At 53.7% G+C, this 16,217-nt stretch overlaps 2 protein-coding genes and 2 long non-coding RNA genes across 11 annotated transcripts in view; 1 reads left to right on the forward strand and 3 right to left on the reverse strand.

Annotated features, from left to right (window-relative positions):
- The window catches only part of Hdac5 (histone deacetylase 5), a 35,123-nt gene extending 25,883 nt beyond the window's left edge, over window positions 1-9,240 (forward strand). For all 7 annotated transcript variants that reach the window (XM_052194034.1, XM_052194035.1, XM_052194032.1 and 4 more), the window contains 17 exons: window positions 60-282; window positions 1,957-2,168; window positions 2,388-2,666; window positions 3,513-3,684; window positions 4,447-4,580; window positions 4,910-5,030; window positions 5,338-5,387; window positions 5,551-5,658; window positions 5,964-6,019; window positions 6,123-6,210; window positions 7,202-7,321; window positions 7,558-7,655; window positions 7,818-7,936; window positions 8,292-8,425; window positions 8,659-8,743; window positions 8,867-9,032; window positions 9,116-9,240. In XM_052194034.1, coding sequence (XP_052049994.1) covers window positions 60-282; window positions 1,957-2,168; window positions 2,388-2,666; window positions 3,513-3,684; window positions 4,447-4,580; window positions 4,910-5,030; window positions 5,338-5,387; window positions 5,551-5,658; window positions 5,964-6,019; window positions 6,123-6,210; window positions 7,202-7,321; window positions 7,558-7,655; window positions 7,818-7,936; window positions 8,292-8,425; window positions 8,659-8,743; window positions 8,867-9,032; window positions 9,116-9,155 — 2,205 coding nt within the window. In that variant the 3' untranslated portion in view covers window positions 9,156-9,240. The remainder of the gene's footprint in view (window positions 1-59; window positions 283-1,956; window positions 2,169-2,387; window positions 2,667-3,512; window positions 3,685-4,446; window positions 4,581-4,909; window positions 5,031-5,337; window positions 5,388-5,550; window positions 5,659-5,963; window positions 6,020-6,122; window positions 6,211-7,201; window positions 7,322-7,557; window positions 7,656-7,817; window positions 7,937-8,291; window positions 8,426-8,658; window positions 8,744-8,866; window positions 9,033-9,115) is intronic.
- LOC127693307 (uncharacterized) lies at window positions 2,613-4,488 on the reverse strand. 2 transcript variants are annotated; one of them, XR_007979683.1, is made up of 4 exons: window positions 4,264-4,488; window positions 3,796-3,945; window positions 3,296-3,384; window positions 2,613-2,950 (listed from the first exon to the last, which is right to left on the reverse strand). It is a non-coding gene; the product is annotated as an uncharacterized LOC127693307 (long non-coding RNA). The 2 variants fall into 2 exon arrangements; XR_007979684.1 differs by lacking the exon at window positions 3,796-3,945.
- LOC127693309 (uncharacterized) lies at window positions 5,680-7,210 on the reverse strand. Its single transcript, XR_007979685.1, has 2 exons — window positions 6,488-7,210; window positions 5,680-5,796 (listed from the first exon to the last, which is right to left on the reverse strand). It is a non-coding gene; the product is annotated as an uncharacterized LOC127693309 (long non-coding RNA).
- Window positions 9,241-10,848: 1,608 nt separating the features above from the next.
- Window positions 10,849-15,004, reverse strand: G6pc3 (glucose-6-phosphatase catalytic subunit 3). Its single transcript, XM_052194039.1, has 6 exons — window positions 14,641-15,004; window positions 12,820-12,926; window positions 12,380-12,470; window positions 12,078-12,196; window positions 11,724-11,865; window positions 10,849-11,499 (listed from the first exon to the last, which is right to left on the reverse strand). The coding sequence occupies exons 1-6, from the start codon at window positions 14,856-14,858 to the stop codon at window positions 11,136-11,138; spliced, it is 1,041 nt and encodes a 346-aa protein (XP_052049999.1). The 5' UTR covers window positions 14,859-15,004; the 3' UTR covers window positions 10,849-11,135.
- Window positions 15,005-16,217: the final 1,213 nt, after the last annotated feature.

A 16,217-nucleotide genomic window follows, 5' to 3' on the forward strand; every position in this document is an offset into this window, starting at 1 on the left:
TGGCAAGACGGGCAGTATCAGTCTGTGCCTTATCTGTAATCACCCTCCAACTTCGCCAGGCCTCCCCGAAGCTGTCGACACAGCAGGAGGCTGAGAGGCAGGCCCTTCAGTCCCTGCGGCAGGGCGGCACACTGACCGGCAAGTTCATGAGCACATCATCTATCCCCGGCTGCCTGCTGGGAGTGGCACTGGAGGGCGACACGAGCCCCCACGGGCACGCATCCCTTTTGCAGCACGTCTTGTTGCTGGAGCAGGCCCGGCAACAGAGCACGCTCATAGCGGGTGAGCAGGTGAACGGTGTGCTGGGAGGGGGGTGGCTCCCATGGGGGTCTCAAGTCAGGCCTGTCTCTTAGGGGAAAGGGGCCAGGGATACTCTCCAGCCCTGCCACACCATACCATATCAGGGATTTCTTCCACATTCTGAAAGCATCAGGTACCAATGTTTGGTTTGCCAGGCAGTGGACAGAACTTGCTGCTGTTTCCGAGTTCATTCATATCCCAGAGCAGAGCTGGCCAGAAGGAATAACGCAGACCATACTTTGTTTATTTAGTTAGGTTTTTGTTTTGCTTTGTTTTGAGTTATTGGGTTGCCGAGTAGTCCAGGTTGGCCTCAAACTCACGCTGTTCTCTTTTCCTCAGCCTCCAGTAACCCAGGCTGTGATTACAGATACAAAATAGACGCCCAGTGCTCGTTTCAGCAGCACATATACCAAAATAGACGCCCAGCTACAAATCATGCCTGTGACCTAAAACTTTCTAGTAGCCACATTTAAAAATTTTGTAAGCTGGGCGGTGGTGGTGCACGCCTGTGATCCCAGCACTTGGGAGGCAGAAGCAGGCAGATTTCTGAGTTTGAGGCCAGCCTGGTCCACAGAGTGAGTTCTAGGACAGCCAGGGCTATACAGAGAAACCCTGTCTTGAAAAAAACCAAATCAAAAAAAAAATTGTAGAGGTCTTCTTAGAAGGCAGCTCACTGGGTCAAGTGATTGCCACGCCAGTTGTGGGGACCTGAGTTCAGGTCCCCAGTGCTCACGTAAAACCAGACACAGCCACACAAGTTTGGACTCTCACGGTGAGACAGAGGCAGAGATAGGAGAATCCTTGGAAGCTCCCAGGGCAGCTGGGACAGTAATCAGTAAGAAATGCTGGGTTAAACAAGATGGAAGGCAAGGACCGCCATCCTAGGCTGTCCTCTGATTTCCACATGCCCTGTTTCACCCACACACATGAACACATGTACACACATGTATGCTATACATGTCATACACACACTATTTCTTTCTCTCTCTCTTTTATTTTTTGGTGACACAGTCTCATTATATAGCTCTGGCAGGCCTCAAACTCACTGCATAGTCCAGGCTAGCCTCTAACTCAGAGATCTACCTGCACTTTGCTGTGATTAAAAGTGGGTGCCACCGAGCCCAGCAACATTTTTTTCTTAAAGAAATGGATGGAGTTAATCTAATAATATATATTTAACTTATATCTAGAACAGTTATCATTTCTGTTTTTGTTTTGTGCTGAGCTTTGGAATCCCACGTATGTTTCATGCTGGTAATGCATGTCAATTTAGGCTATGCTTCCAAGGCTCGGCCACATAGGGTCCACGGCACTGACATTGGACAGCATTGGACAGTCAGCCCTTAGTACCGGCCAGCGTGCTTAGGGGTTCCTTGGCCTAGAACTTCTCAGCCTGGTAGGATCTACAGAGTCAATTGGCAGGGATATCTTGTTGCAGTTGGAGAGAGCTAGTCATTATTCCCATGTGTGCTGAGCCCAGGACTCCCTGTGCACTCTGACAAACCAAAAGCATAGGAAAGTGACCCTAAGAAGGATTGCTGGTGCCAGTGGCTCTGAGCTCACTGTTAAGGTTATAAGGAGGAGAGGGAATGGGGCTCAGCCTCAGGGACAGGGTGCTCCCCTGACAGTGCTCACTCGCCTTCGCTGCCTCCGCAGTGCCGCTCCACGGGCAGTCCCCACTGGTGACGGGTGAACGTGTGGCCACCAGCATGAGGACAGTGAGCAAGCTCCCGAGGCACCGACCTCTGAGCCGCACGCAGTCCTCCCCGCTGCCGCAGAGCCCCCAAGCCCTGCAGCAGCTGGTCATGCAGCAGCAGCACCAGCAGTTCCTGGAAAAGCAGAAACAGCAGCAGATGCAGCTGGGCAAGGTACATGCAGAAAGGCAGCATCCCGAGCTGCCCGGGGGGACCCAGGCTGGCAAGACACATGGGACTGAGCGTGGGGAGCAGGGCGCTTCGAGGTTTCCACTGCAGGCAGAATCGTGCGGGCAGGAGCCTGGCTGGGACGGGAAGAAGGATAGTAGACCTACTTGGGCTAAAGGCTGCCATGACCACCCCCATCCCAGACGATGTGCTTTCTTCTCTCAGATCCTTACCAAAACTGGGGAGCTGTCAAGGCAGCCCACCACCCACCCTGAGGAAACAGAGGAGGAGCTGACGGAACAGCAGGAGGCCTTGCTGGGAGAGGGGGCCCTGACCATGCCCCGGGAGGGCTCTACAGAGAGTGAGAGCACCCAGGAAGACCTAGAAGAGGAGGAGGAGGAGGAAGAAGAAGAGGAGGACTGCATTCAGGTCAAGGATGAGGATGGCAAGAGTGGTCCTGATGAGGGCCCTGACTTAGAGGAGTCCAGTGCCGGTTACAAAAAGGTACCTCCCACCTGCCATCTTTCCTCATTCTCTGATTTCCACTTTTATTTTTTTAAAGATTTATTATATATAAGTACACTGTAGCTATCTTCTGACACACCAGAAGAGGGCATCAGATCTCATTACAGATGGTTGTGAGCCACCATGTAGTTGCTGGGATTTGAACTCAGGATGTCTGAAAGAGCAGTCAGTGCTCTTAACCACTAAGCCATCTCTCCAGCCCCTGATTTCCACTCTTGATTGTTGGTTCCCAGTGGTGGTGTTGCCAGGCCTTGAGCAGCCTTCTAAAGAAAAGAGAGGCAGGAGAGACCAGGAGGGAGTGGGAGGGGGCTCCTGTGTGCTCCCTGAGCTGTGCCTGTCTGTCAGTCTCCCTTGGTGACTGCCCTGGTCTTTAACTGTGTGATGGTGCTGTGCGTGTGTGCATGCACATGGTCTGTGTGTATCTGCGTTTGTGCCTGCGTTGCTGGTTGTGCGTTGGTCTCTGCGCGCATGTGTACACACACGCCCCCACTATTACTACAGTGTGCCTTGAGCCTAGTGTGCTCCATTCATTGCGGACACAGCCCGAGCCCTCAGGCCTGACTCATCCCGCCCGCCCCCACCCACCCCCGCCCCTTGAAGCCTCTTACCTCAATGCTACTATTTGGGGTGACTCATCACATCCCCCATCTTTCCCGTCGTCATGTAGGAGATGGCAAGCCTGGAGCATCTCCTGTCCCTGGAGGGAGCAGGTGGGAGGAGGTGGTGGAAGGAGGAGACTTGGGGGCCCTCTGGAGGCTGAAAGGGCCCTGTACTCAGCCCCATCCAGACTGAGCCTTACACAGGCCTCTTCCTACTCCTTTCCAGTTGTTCGCAGATGCCCAGCAGTTACAGCCCCTCCAGGTGTACCAGGCACCCCTCAGCCTGGCCACTGTGCCTCATCAGGCCCTGGGCCGCACCCAGTCCTCACCTGCTGCTCCTGGGAGCATGAAGAGCCCCACAGACCAACCCACTGTGGTGAAGCACCTCTTCACCACAGGCAAGCCCTAACACTGCTCGTCCCATCCTTTCCCGTGCACCTCCTTGGGCCAATGGTTACCACAGCCACCCCCTCCTCCAGATGCTGTGCTTTCTTCTCCCTGATCCTTACCAAAACTGCCGGGAGGGAAAGGGCTCTTCCCCTCTCCCTGTGCACAGATGCTCATGGGAGCAGCGACTGCTCGTTTCCCAACAGGAGGGTGGGCAGCCCTGTCCCTCCTCCTGGAGCAGCACCGTCTTCTCTGTGCCCTCCACTCCACACCTAGGGAATTTGCTTTTGTACCATCTTCCCACAAGTCCTGGAGCCTTGGGTGGAATCCACTGTCTCTTTTAGTTTTTGCTCTTCTAGCTTTCTGTCCCCCTCCCACCTCCCCGCACCTTTCCCTCTTCCAGCACCCTCCCCTCCCTCCCCTTCCCCCCTCCATAAGGTTGACAGTAGGCCTCAGTAGAATCTGGAAGGCTTTTGCCCAAGAGGGTTGTCACATGCTGGGTTCTGACAGGACACAGACTTGCTGAGGGTGACTTTATCTCACCAGTGGGGAACAGTGCACGGGCCATGTTGGGGGAAGGAGGAACGTACCTTAGAAGGGGACGCAGAGGACAGGGATTGGGACCAGCGGCAGCCAGGCTGTATGTAAAGAGAGGAATTTCAGGAGAGGAAAGAAGGTCTATAGGTGGGTGTCAGAAAGCTCGGCTAGCCAGAGATAAGGGTGTGGATTAGGGTTCAGAACAGCTCTGGCTGACACAAGGGTCTGTGGCTCAGGTGTGGTCTATGACACGTTCATGCTGAAACATCAGTGTATGTGCGGAAACACACACGTGCACCCAGAGCACGCCGGCCGAATCCAGAGCATCTGGTCCCGGCTGCAGGAAACTGGCCTGCTCAGCAAGTGTGAGGTGAGGGAGCCCCTGCCTTCAGCTAGGAGTGTCCACTCTTAGCAAAGCCCTTCCCATGCCCTAGCCCTCAGGTCAGTTCTGAGACCTCCTCGGTCAGTTGAGACTTCCTCAGTTCCATCTGCTGTGGCCTGCTCCTCTCATGGTCCCCAGCTAACCTGGGGGTCCTGCAGGGGTCCTGCAGGAGGGGGGGTGTCTCTCAAGGGGCAGGGCATGGTTACTCCAAATCCCTTAGTTCTCCAGGAAGTTGGCTCTGTGAGCATTGGACTGTAGTTGTCAAGAGAGTTGAGCCTTGTGAACATTCTCTGGCCTCTCTTGACCTCCTCTGGCAGCGGATTCGGGGTCGTAAAGCCACACTGGATGAAATCCAGACCGTGCATTCTGAGTACCACACCCTGCTCTACGGGACCAGCCCCCTTAACCGACAGAAGCTGGACAGCAAGAAGCTGCTTGGTAAGCTACAGGACATGGTCCTACATGTGCCCTCAGTCCGAGTGCGAGAGCGCTGTCCTATAGACCACCAAGCCAGAGGAAGCAGTGGTCCTAGTAGGTGTCATTAGCATAGATACTGATTGAACATACTGCAGGGCATCAGGCATAAGCGTGGACCTGATGGTGGTAGGTGATATATATTTGCTTCTAGAGGTAGGTCATCTCCCCAGAATGGGAGCTAGAGGCTCTAAGCTGGCATGGACCATGCAGTCTGTGCCAACTGGCAACTTGGACACCTTTCAAAGCATTTCTGCCTCTCTTCCTGCAGGCCCCATCAGCCAGAAGATGTACGCCGTGCTGCCTTGTGGGGGCATCGGGGTGAGTTGGAGATGTGGGAGTGGGCACGTGGCCTTCCTAGCTTGGCCCCCTCCCCACCCCCTCCCCATGGCTGCTGGCCTGCTCTCTGGTGCCCAGTCCCATTCCTCCCCCCCCCCCCGCCCCCGCAGAGTGCACATTGAAGCCCAATCTCCTGCCCCTGCAGGTGGACAGTGACACCGTGTGGAATGAGATGCACTCCTCTAGTGCCGTGCGGATGGCAGTGGGCTGCCTGGTGGAGCTGGCCTTCAAGGTGGCTGCAGGAGAGCTCAAGGTGAGGAGACAGGAGACGGTGTCCTTTGCAGTGTTTACGTCTCGGGTGCTAAGATGGGATAGAAGCTACAGCAGCAGCCGGGGTGTGAGGGTCATGAGGGACCACGTGGGCACTAATGCCTGAGACGCTTGTGTTTATCTGCAGGGGAGAGACAGCTGTTTGCCTGGGGTGGGGCTGCAGCTGGCGTTTGTAAAAGTTGTGTTTCTTTTCCCATCACTGTCCGGCTTGTGCCTCTCTCCTGAGTCTGTCCACCCTGTCCCTGGCCACATGGCTCTCTGACTGTTGTCCTTCTGCTTGTGCTTCAGAATGGCTTTGCCATCATCCGGCCCCCAGGACATCACGCCGAGGAGTCCACAGCCATGTGAGTACCCTCTGGCCTGACCCTCGCACTCGGCTGTGGCCTCCCAAACCTCACATCACCCACGCTGAAGCGCCTGCTCTCTCTTCCTCCCCATGCCCCTCAGGGGATTCTGCTTCTTCAACTCCGTAGCCATCACAGCTAAGCTCCTGCAGCAGAAGCTGAGCGTGGGCAAGGTCCTCATCGTGGACTGGGTAGGCAGTGGGCTGGGACACCTGGGCAGGGAAGGGCAGCGCTGTGGCAGTGAAGGCCTTCAGAAGTGCCCCGCCTCCAGGCAGCCCAGTGCACTTCTGGGTGGCACTAGGACCCAGTCCTTGGCCTCATAGATTGATAACCTTATATCCTTCCTGCTTCATCATCAGGAGGGCCCTTTATTCCGGTGGGGTGGCTCTTTCCTGCGAGACCCCAGTTTTTAGCCTTATTTATCCTATGCTCCCCCTAGCAACCCCCAATAGCCAGATGGTTTCTTACCTTGAGCAGTGGGGACAGAGATGCTACCTGTACCGCCAGAATCCATTTTCCTCCCTGCCCATCCCATAGGGGCCGCTGTGTGCCAGGAACCTGACACTGTGCTGCTCACAGCGCCTCTAGCACTGCAAAGCAATCGTCCATGTCTCTTAGCGCAGACACTGTCTGTGATGCTTAGTTGGGATGCCACACTTCCTCTGCTCCTGAGGCTGTGGGCGCTCCTCAGCCTTTTACCATCACAGAGGGAAAAGCGCTGACACCGCTCACTGGGCTCCAGGACCACTAGGCAGTTGATGAGCGAGGGTAGAATTTTTTGAGACTCAGTTTTGGTTTCGAAACTAGTGTTTTCAGATGTGTTGCACAGTTCTAATCGCAGCACTCGGGAGGCTGAGGCAAGAGAATGCAGGAGCTAGTGAGATCCCATCTGCAAATGAAGCAAGTTCATGTCAATGTTGGATCCTGCTTTAGAATTTATTTGCCTGTGTTAAATTTCTTACCAGCCTGAGTTTCCCTTGCACGTCAGTGGAATGGGCTCTGCAGGGAGATAAACCATATTCATCCCAGGGCTGTAGAGCCTGGACTGAGTGTCACAGCCCGGAGCCACTGCTGGGCTCATCTTCAGAGCTAATGGTAGGGTGGGTGGGGAACAGCTGGCATGCTAAGCTTTGGATTAGAGCTTAGACTGTTGCCCAGAGCACCCTCCCCTTTCCTCATCAGGACATTCACCATGGCAACGGCACCCAGCAAGCGTTTTACAATGACCCCTCTGTGCTCTACATCTCCCTGCATCGCTACGATAATGGGAACTTCTTCCCGGGCTCTGGGGCTCCTGAAGAGGTACAGTTCCTAGGCCTCCTATTGAGTCCTTCTGGGAGGTAACGGGCTAGGATCTGGCAGGAAACCACAGAAATCTGGTCATGGTGCTGGTACCAGTGCCATCTGAGAGCTCCTAGTGGGAGGACCACACAGGTCTGACTGCCAGTTGAGCAAAGCAGAAGTCAAAGGAGGCGAGGGTTGGGACAGTGTTTGGGGTCGCCAGGCAGTGATAGCAACCTCTCCTACCTTATCGCCAGGTTGGTGGAGGGCCAGGTGTGGGGTACAACGTAAATGTGGCGTGGACAGGAGGTGTGGATCCCCCCATTGGAGATGTGGAGTACCTGACAGCCTTCAGGTGGGGACTGAGAAGGGCCAAAGGAGGGGTGGGGCCCTGAGCTGGCAAGGGCAGCAGGCACTCAGCTGGGGTGGAGGAGGGGTAATGGCCCCTGTGGAGAACAGAGCGTGGCGAGGTGCAGCCTGGCCTCTGCTGGCATCAGCTTGGGCCATCCCTTCACAGGACAGTGGTGATGCCCATTGCCCAGGAATTCTCACCTGACATCGTCCTCGTGTCCGCTGGGTTTGATGCTGTTGAAGGACATCTGTCTCCACTGGGTGGCTATTCTGTCACCGCCAGATGTGAGCCTACTAGGGGTCTGGGAAGGTGTGGAACACTGAGGTACACGGGACAGGGAATAAGTTGGCATTACAGGGGGCAAGACTCGGAGCCATCTTGCTAGGTCTGCCCATTCCTCTGCTGTCCTGGTGTGGGCCCCAGGCAGAAGCAAAGTAGCTCCGAAGTGTCGTCCACTGGAGCCCTCGGAGGATCCAGACCCCTCCATGTTGGCCTGTTCTCCATTAAGTTCACTACATTTCACTGCTATGGCTGTTGTATTTTGTGCTGTTTGTCTCTCATTTCTTGATGTTTGTGTCTTCTTTCTTTCTCTCTGGTACAATTTTCCATTCATCCTTCTCTCTTTACTCCTGTGCACAGGTTTTGGCCACTTGACCAGGCAGCTCATGACGCTGGCAGGGGGCCGGGTGGTGCTGGCCCTGGAGGGAGGCCACGACTTGACCGCCATCTGTGACGCCTCTGAGGCCTGTGTCTCGGCTCTGCTTAGCGTGGAGGTGAGTGGGAGACAGAGAGGTGGGGCAGGTGGGGACCGACAACTCTGCCCGGACGGACGGACATCCACTTCCCTGAGGTCTTTGAAGCTTGCCTAGCTCTGAGGGTAGGCCAGGGCTTCCTCCTAGAAGCCCGTGCCTGTCAGTCAGCACAGGAGTTGGGCTGGATGGGGATGGTCGGAGAGCTAAGGATCGCTCCTTATCCCACTCTAAGGCTGCTCTTCTTCCTCCGCCAGCTGCAGCCCTTGGATGATGCAGTCTTGCAGCAGAAGCCCAGTGTCAATGCAGTGGCCACACTGGAGAAAGTCATCGAGATCCAGAGTGCGTGGGGACAGGCGGAGGGGCTCCTAGCTCACCCCGCCCAGGAGGCAGGGCCTCTGGGAGCGGGCTCTGTCGGGATCAGTCTGCTCTCTCTGACTGAACCTGTCTGCCCCTCTTGCGTAGGCAAGCACTGGAGCTGTGTACAGAGGTTTGCCGCTGGTCTGGGCTGCTCGCTGCGGGAGGCTCAGACGGGTGAGAAAGAGGAGGCCGAGACTGTGAGCGCCATGGCCCTACTTTCCGTGGGGGCTGAGCAGGCCCAGGCTGCTGCCACTCAAGAGCACAGCCCCAGGTGAGCAGCTCACCTTCCATCCGTCTGCCCTGGCCTAAGGTGATGTTCTCCACTCAGCGCCCTCCCTGTGCTTGTCCCCACAGGCCAGCAGAGGAACCCATGGAGCAGGAGCCTGCCCTGTGACACCCTGGCTCCCATCCCTCTGGGCTTCATCATTGTGATTTTGTTTATTTTTTCTATTAAAAACAAAAAGTCACACATTCAACAACGTGTGCCGTGTGGGTCTCTCTCAGCCTTGCCTGCTTCCAAGCTGCGTCAGCCCTCCTCCCCTACATGGGCCATGGGGCAGCTTTAGAAGTCCATTCCTTCTCTGGGGCGTTGGATGCAGCATCCACTTTGCCCATGTTGTACCCCATACCCAATTCCCTGTACTCTTCTTTTCCACCGTGGACGGTGGTCCGGGCAGTACTGCCAGCTCTGGAGCCGCCTGAGATGGGAACGGTAAGTTGGTGCCGGGGTTTCAGCTGGGTTTTGGCGGAATGCCTTAATTTGAAATCTGCCCCTCTCTGCCCTCAGGATGATCTACTACTATTTAAGATATAGAGTGGAGGGAAGGGGAATGTCACCCCATACTTCCCCTTCCTCTCTGGCCTCTACACTGAAGACTTGTGCCCAGGATGTAGGCCTTTGATTTGTGGATAGGTTTCTTGTCTCTTACTCCTGGGTAACCCAGGAGCTCAGAGGGTATGGGGTGGTAGGCAGCTGGGTTAGGAGGGTCCAGGAGGACCTGCGTAAGCAGGCACGTTACCCACTTTATTAAACTCCCCGCCTAGTGCTGGACCAGCATAAGGAGGGCAGAAGGGAGATCCTGCATGGGGGCTTCAAGTTCATGCAAGCCCCTTAGATGTTCTGGACCAAATTTTCTCCATCCATCAGCCTGCTGCAAGCAGGAGGATCAAGATCCAATTCCCTTCTGGAGCCCTTTGCTTTGAAACCTGGGGATTGTGAAAGAGAACAGACAGGGTGGTCATAGTTCTAGAATGGACAGAGCCAGAATCTTGTCTAGAAGCCACCCCTGTCCCCTGGGGCGGGGGTCAGGTCTCAGCAGGAGATTGTTAGGAGCTGCCCATCTTTTCCAGTACCCGTGTGTCCAGAGGCTGGAGCCCACAAACTTCCAGTGAATGTGGTCTAGCCTGTAGGAGACCAAAGATGGGAAATGGCCCCTAGGGAGCCAATTCTTTCTCCTCTGTATCACATCCCCAGGGCTCAGCTGTTTCCACACTGTCCGGATAGGGTCTGAGCAGGGTTAAGGGAGCCGGGCAGTCCCACCACTAGTAGCTTGCTGTGTATTTGCGTGCTGTTTAGATCCTCCTTACACTGAGCCAGAGGTTGGCGGCCTCGCTTTTCCTGTGGGCTGGTCTTACCACGTGTAAGCCCACTCCTGCTTTGTCTCTCTGGACATGGATTTTAGTTAAGTATTTTGTATCCCAATACACTGTTTGTCCTTGTGTAAATAAACTTGTTCGTGGCAGTGCCTTCTGGGAATAATGTCTGTTCTATGGGTTCCCAAATGGGAGTAAAAGATCTCATTCCTTCCCTAGCCAAAATGCTGTCTTCTCTTCAGGCTTGGGCTAGAATTCAGTCTGAGATGCTGGAGGCCAGAGAGGGAGATCTCTGTCCTACTGGGGAAGGCTGGGTTCCCCTGAACTGTCACTACCATAACTCAAGAGATATCTGCTATGGCCTTGGTAGGGAGGAGGGGGAAGTCCCAGCCCCCTTTTCCTTCTGTCTTTGGGGAGTCAGGAATGGGGTAGAGGCTCCACTGGTACTTACAGAGGCAAGGTCAGTGGAGATGTCAGCACAGACAAGAAAAGAATTCAGGAGTTTCGAGGGCTTTATTGGGGCCTTCCTGAGCTGCTTGTTGGTGTCAGGAACCCAGCTTCCCCTCCCCACCAGGTCTCCTGTCGCTTTTGCTTTGTGGAGACCTGGGGAATGGCTTAGCCTCCTGAAACAGATCCTTCTTTAAAAGGGGCTGAGGCTGCAAAGCAGGAGACAGCAATGAAGTTCAAGGTGAGCGGGCCTGCTCCGGAGCCCAGGAAAAGGGCTGTCGCAGAGTGTGGTGGTCAAGGAGTGTCGGCTTTGGGGCAAGGGAGGCCAAAGACATCAAGATGAGTGAATGGGCGGTGCTTCCTGGGCACTCAATGTGTGCACCACCCAGGGCACAAGGGCCAAGACCAGGCACGGCCAGAGGGTGTATTTGAGGAAGTTGAAGATGTAGAAGAGGCTGATCTGAGGGGGGTGGCCGAGCCATTCTAGGAAGACCAGCAGCCCCATGGCTAGCACAAAGCAAGCTATTTTCTGCCCATTCCCTAGGTGTGCCCGCCGTATCTGAGCATAACAGGGAGTGTGGAAGGCGATGCCCAGACCCAGGGCAGATCCCGAGTCACGACTCAGTGAGGCAAAGGGCCGGCTGTCCATATGCACCCACTCGGGCCGCTCACACCACTTGGAAGCCAGGTTGATGGACCTGTGGGGAAGAAGAGTCTTTGCCAGGAGAGCTTCGAATCCAGACAGCCACTGGTAGCCATTTGTAGCCTTCTCACAAGGGGGTCTGCTCCCATGTATTATGACCCCATATCTCTGTCTAGAATCAGTTAATGCATCCTTCTATAGTAAACCAGAGATCCACCATCTAGGTACAAGAAAAGACAGGACAGGGCCTGGTTGCCCAGACTCCAAAGCAAGACTTACCAGGAAAGGTCTAGGCCCAGTGTAAAGAGAGTCCAATACATGAGGCTGGCACCCAGCATGAGGGTCAGAGCAGTCAACCCATAAAAGCTAAGTTCCCGTTCCATGGGCACCCGGGGACTCATTAGCCAGCCAAGGAAAGCACCTAAGGGAACAGGGCAAAAACAGTTTCAAGATGTTTGGGGAGATGACCTGCCCCCTCCCCTGCAAGTCATCGCAGCAGGAGAACAAATTAAGACAGAGGTGGGCACCTTGAGGTTGGCTCTATGGAAGCTAGGAATGCTGGGAAGTTCCTAGACTGGCCCTCCCATTGCCAAAGACACCCTCTTGGGCCACCCTTTTGCCCCAGTTGCTCACCACTTATAAGGCCGGCCAACACTTGGTGAGGGAAATGTGCTAAGAGGAAGACCCGAGATAGGCCAACTGCCAATAGGAAGGTGCAATAAGCCAGGCTAGGAATCACCCTCACCCAGGGGCTGGAAAGAAGAGAGACAAATGGCTCAGGAAATGTCCAACATAGCTTGACTTGTTTCAGCATCAAACCCTTAAGAGTTTGAGCCACACTCCCAGGTCCCCACAACTCCAGCTCCCAGACTAACATGCTGTGGAGATTTTGGAACCCAGAATGCTCCTACTAGTGAGTGATTCTAAGGTCATACCTGCGGGACCGAGAAGCCACCTGAGAAGAAATGGCCGTCATTACTGGCCAAAGAGCCGCGCCTGTAATCATGCAGTGGCCAGAGGGGCTGCCTGTCGGGAGATCCAGAAGTTCATGGTGAAAAAACAGAACAGACACTCAGGAGCCCATGGTGACCCCTCAAGTCAAGGCATCCCCCCTCAGATGTAAAGGCAGCCTTCCCTGGTACCAGCCGATCATTCCCTTCATTCTGAAGGCCATAGCTCCCGAGCTCCTGCCTTGCTGTGTCTCTGGCTTTATGAGGTGAACAGCTGTCACTCAACCTGATCTCCCCAGAGTTTGTTTGCTGGACCAGGAACTGAGAGGCTGGGCCTGTTTGGACCACCTTAGCTGGAGTATATGGAAATGTTTACCCGGACCTTAACCATACCAGGGATGGGAGGATGTTGGAACTTTTCCCACCTGGACCAGTCTCACAAGAAGAAGGGAACTGGTGAATCTGGACTGGAGTCTGAGTGGAGTACCCGGATTCATGCACCCACCAAAAGGGCCTGTCTCCAAACAGAAACCTGGAAGAGACAAGATACAAAACCATATAACATACACTCTGCTAGGGGGATAGAGGAGATGGGCGGAATCGGGGGGACCTGCTTGGTGCCCTCCGGACGGCACTCTAATTTTAGCTATTACTTTACCATGATTTTTTTTTTTTAATGTTTGGAACTCAAAGAAGCACACATTTTTTTCTTTTAAAGTGATATGGAGGCCAGAGGCTGAAGAGAGAGACAGACAGACTGTAGGGCACACCTGTGCTTTGAGACCACTCTTACCCCTCCCCTTGCCCAGATGGCTCTTCTCAGGCCCTGGTTCCGAGTTCTTTGCCTATCCCTGTTCCCGCTCTCAGTTTCCTGGTTCCAGCCTGAACTGGCCACTCCTGAATTATATAGGGTGAGTCTCGCGTATGAAACAACTGGGAGGAGGGCACATACGGAGAAGCCTGAGAAAGACTAAGGGGGAAAAAAAAAAAACCAAACCAACTCCCCTGGCCTAGCAGGTGCTTGTCGAGCCTCTGGAAAACCCCACGCAGAAGAGGCTGCTGTGGCCAGAAAGCGACAAGACGGGAGCGCAGGAAGCAAAGTGCAGGACTACAAAGCTATAAAATGGATGTGGCGTCAGGGATGCTAGTGTACACCTGTCGTCCCAGCACTGGGGAGACAGGCAGGAGGACCACCTTCTGGGTTGGATGGTGAGACTTTCTCTCAATGAAGGAGGAGGAGTACAACTAGAGGCTTTGTTCCTTGTGTATTAAGCACTGGGCTTATCCAGACTCCGAGGGAGGAGGCAGTACAAAGCCTAGGAAGGGGCCGTTAGGCCCAGGAAGTGATCAGACAACTGCTTTTCGGTTTACAAGCCCTTGGAGAAGGGTGGGAGGAAGAGTGACTTCTAGTCTTCTTTTCAGCAAGTCATTCTAGCCTATTCTGTGTCTCTTTATGCCCCTTGCTTCCTCCTTCAAGGCTGGGGCCTGGGCAACAGCAGTGTGGAGTGACTCCCTTCCATACTCCAAAAAGACAAAAACAAACAAGCAAACAAACACTGTGGCACAGATAAGCCCCAAGGACTGCAAGAGGTCTGGTAATATGGGATGGCTGGCTTCTTAGAAAGAGAAAGCTATACTATCTATTGAGGAAAGACGGGAAATGTTCCTTGCAGGAGGGTAAGGATTCCCTTTAGTGACTGAGGTTTAGTGTCTTTTAAACTTCACTGGGCACATTATAACCAGGGGGGCCTTGTTAAAAGGCAGATCTGGCCTGGAGCCTTAGATCCTGTATTTCTAGTAAGTCTTAAAGCATTGCCTATGCTTTTGAGCCCAAACTAGGGACCACATCTTAATGAAACTGGTGCCTAGCGTAATGTCAAACAAGTGGATAGATGAGTAAAATGTTCAGCTAAGAAAAAAGATTTTCAGTTACCTAAATTTCTAGCAAAAATTGCTAAAATGCAGATTTCCAACTACAACAAAATTTGGAGTTACAAAATCAGTAGGTCTGAGGTGGAGACTGTATTTGCAGTTGCACACTCCCCTTAAGTCGTTTCTCTGATTGGGACAGTTGAGGATGGGTGAAGTGTGTGGTCTGTGGCCAAGATATAAACTTAAAGTGAAGACTAGGGCCTAAAGGAATAAGAGTAGGTAGCATTGCCTTTGAGGTAACTAACTACTTTAGGGAGATCGGGGCCCCAAAGGGATAGGGGACCAGGATGCCCGAAGGCTTCTCTCTGTCTCACCACTTGAAGACAAGGTTGAGCCATTCAGCAATGAAGGTGATCCAAAACACGGAGATGCCCAGGCGGCGGGAGGCGTAGTAGGCCGCGGGGAAGTAGAACTGAAAGAGGTTCTTGGGATCGCCCAGAAAGGTGACCCAGAGCCACATATTCTCTAGCCCGGGAAGGCGGTTCTGTAGTACTTCAGCCATCATGATGCCCACGCTCAGCGTGGACTCCATGGCGAGTCAGGAGTCCACCAGGCCGGAGCCCGTTGTATGGAGCAAGCTAACCTTAGCAGCAAGCCGACTAACCTTAGCAGAAAAAAAGCCGCTACTTGCTTGCCCTCTAGAGCTCACCCTTTCTAGACCCCGGCCCCGCCCTCCCCGCTAGGGGTCTAACCCAAGCCCCACCCCCGCCCCGCCCCGCCCCCGCAGTCCGACACGCGCGAGTTGGGCCGTAGCTGGTATTGCTTCCTCCGGTTTTCTTTCTCGGCCTTCCTCTCTACTGGACAGCGGAGGGGACAAACCTTTGCGAAGGCGTTTCCTCAAGGCCCCACGTGGCCGCTGTTGCTAGCACGTGGGCTGCTAGCGTAGTGCAGAAACCCGCTGCTGTTCCGGGTCAGGGAACGGATGAACCTAGGGACCAGTTGTGTGTCCCGGTTCCTTGTTCTGCTACTGCAGTGAAGACGATATCTAAACTCCAGGGCTAGGGTACCTTCTGGATCTAAGTCTGTTTTCTAACATCCCTTACCCATCTCTCAAATCTAGAGCATTTGGAGAGAAGGTAGTCAAAACCAGCCTCCACTTGCACACACTCTTTGTTTGTTTGTTTGTTTGTTTGGATTTGGTTTTTTCGAGACAGGGTTTCTCTGTATAGCCCTGGCTGTCCTGGAACTCACTCTGTAGACCAGGCTGGCCTCGAACTCAGAAATCCGCCTGTCTCTGCCTCTCGGAGTGCTGGGATTAAAGGCATGCGCCACCACCACCTGGCTAAACACTGGGTTCTTGACGGAAGTCGTGGATGAAGTAGAATGGGAGACTCCTAAACTAGAGACAGATGTCTCCGTGCCCGCGGAGAGGTGGGGCTGGGGAGTGTTTCGAGACAGGGTTTGCTCTCAAACTCAAGAGATCCGCCTGCCTTTGCCAAGTGGTGGAATTTAAGGCTAAAAGCATGCACTAACATGCCCAGCTTTATTTTATTTTATTTTATTTTATTTTTTGGTTTGGGTGATTTTGATTTGTTTTTCAAGACATAGTTTCTATGTGTAGCTCTGGCAGTCTTGGAACTCACTTTATAGACCAGTCAGAGCTCTCTTATCCAGAGATCAGCCTGCCTGTCTCCCAAGTGCTGAGACTTAGGGCATTGAGACCACACCCTTGGATTCTTAGTGCCTCAAGCAACTTTGTTCTTGAGGTCTGAAGAGTGGATGAACATGAAGATATAAAATTAAGAAAGTGCTTTTCAATTTCTTAAAGAAGCCAAAATTACATACAGATGTTTTTTGTTCGTTTGTTATTGAGACATATCCCTGGCTGTCCTGTAACTCACTATGTAGACCAGGCTGGACTTAAATTCACAGAGACCCACCTGCCCCTCTC

The sequence above is a fragment of the Apodemus sylvaticus genome, chromosome 10, assembly GCF_947179515.1.
Source record: "Apodemus sylvaticus chromosome 10, mApoSyl1.1, whole genome shotgun sequence".
Lineage (NCBI taxonomy): Eukaryota > Metazoa > Chordata > Mammalia > Rodentia > Muridae > Apodemus > Apodemus sylvaticus.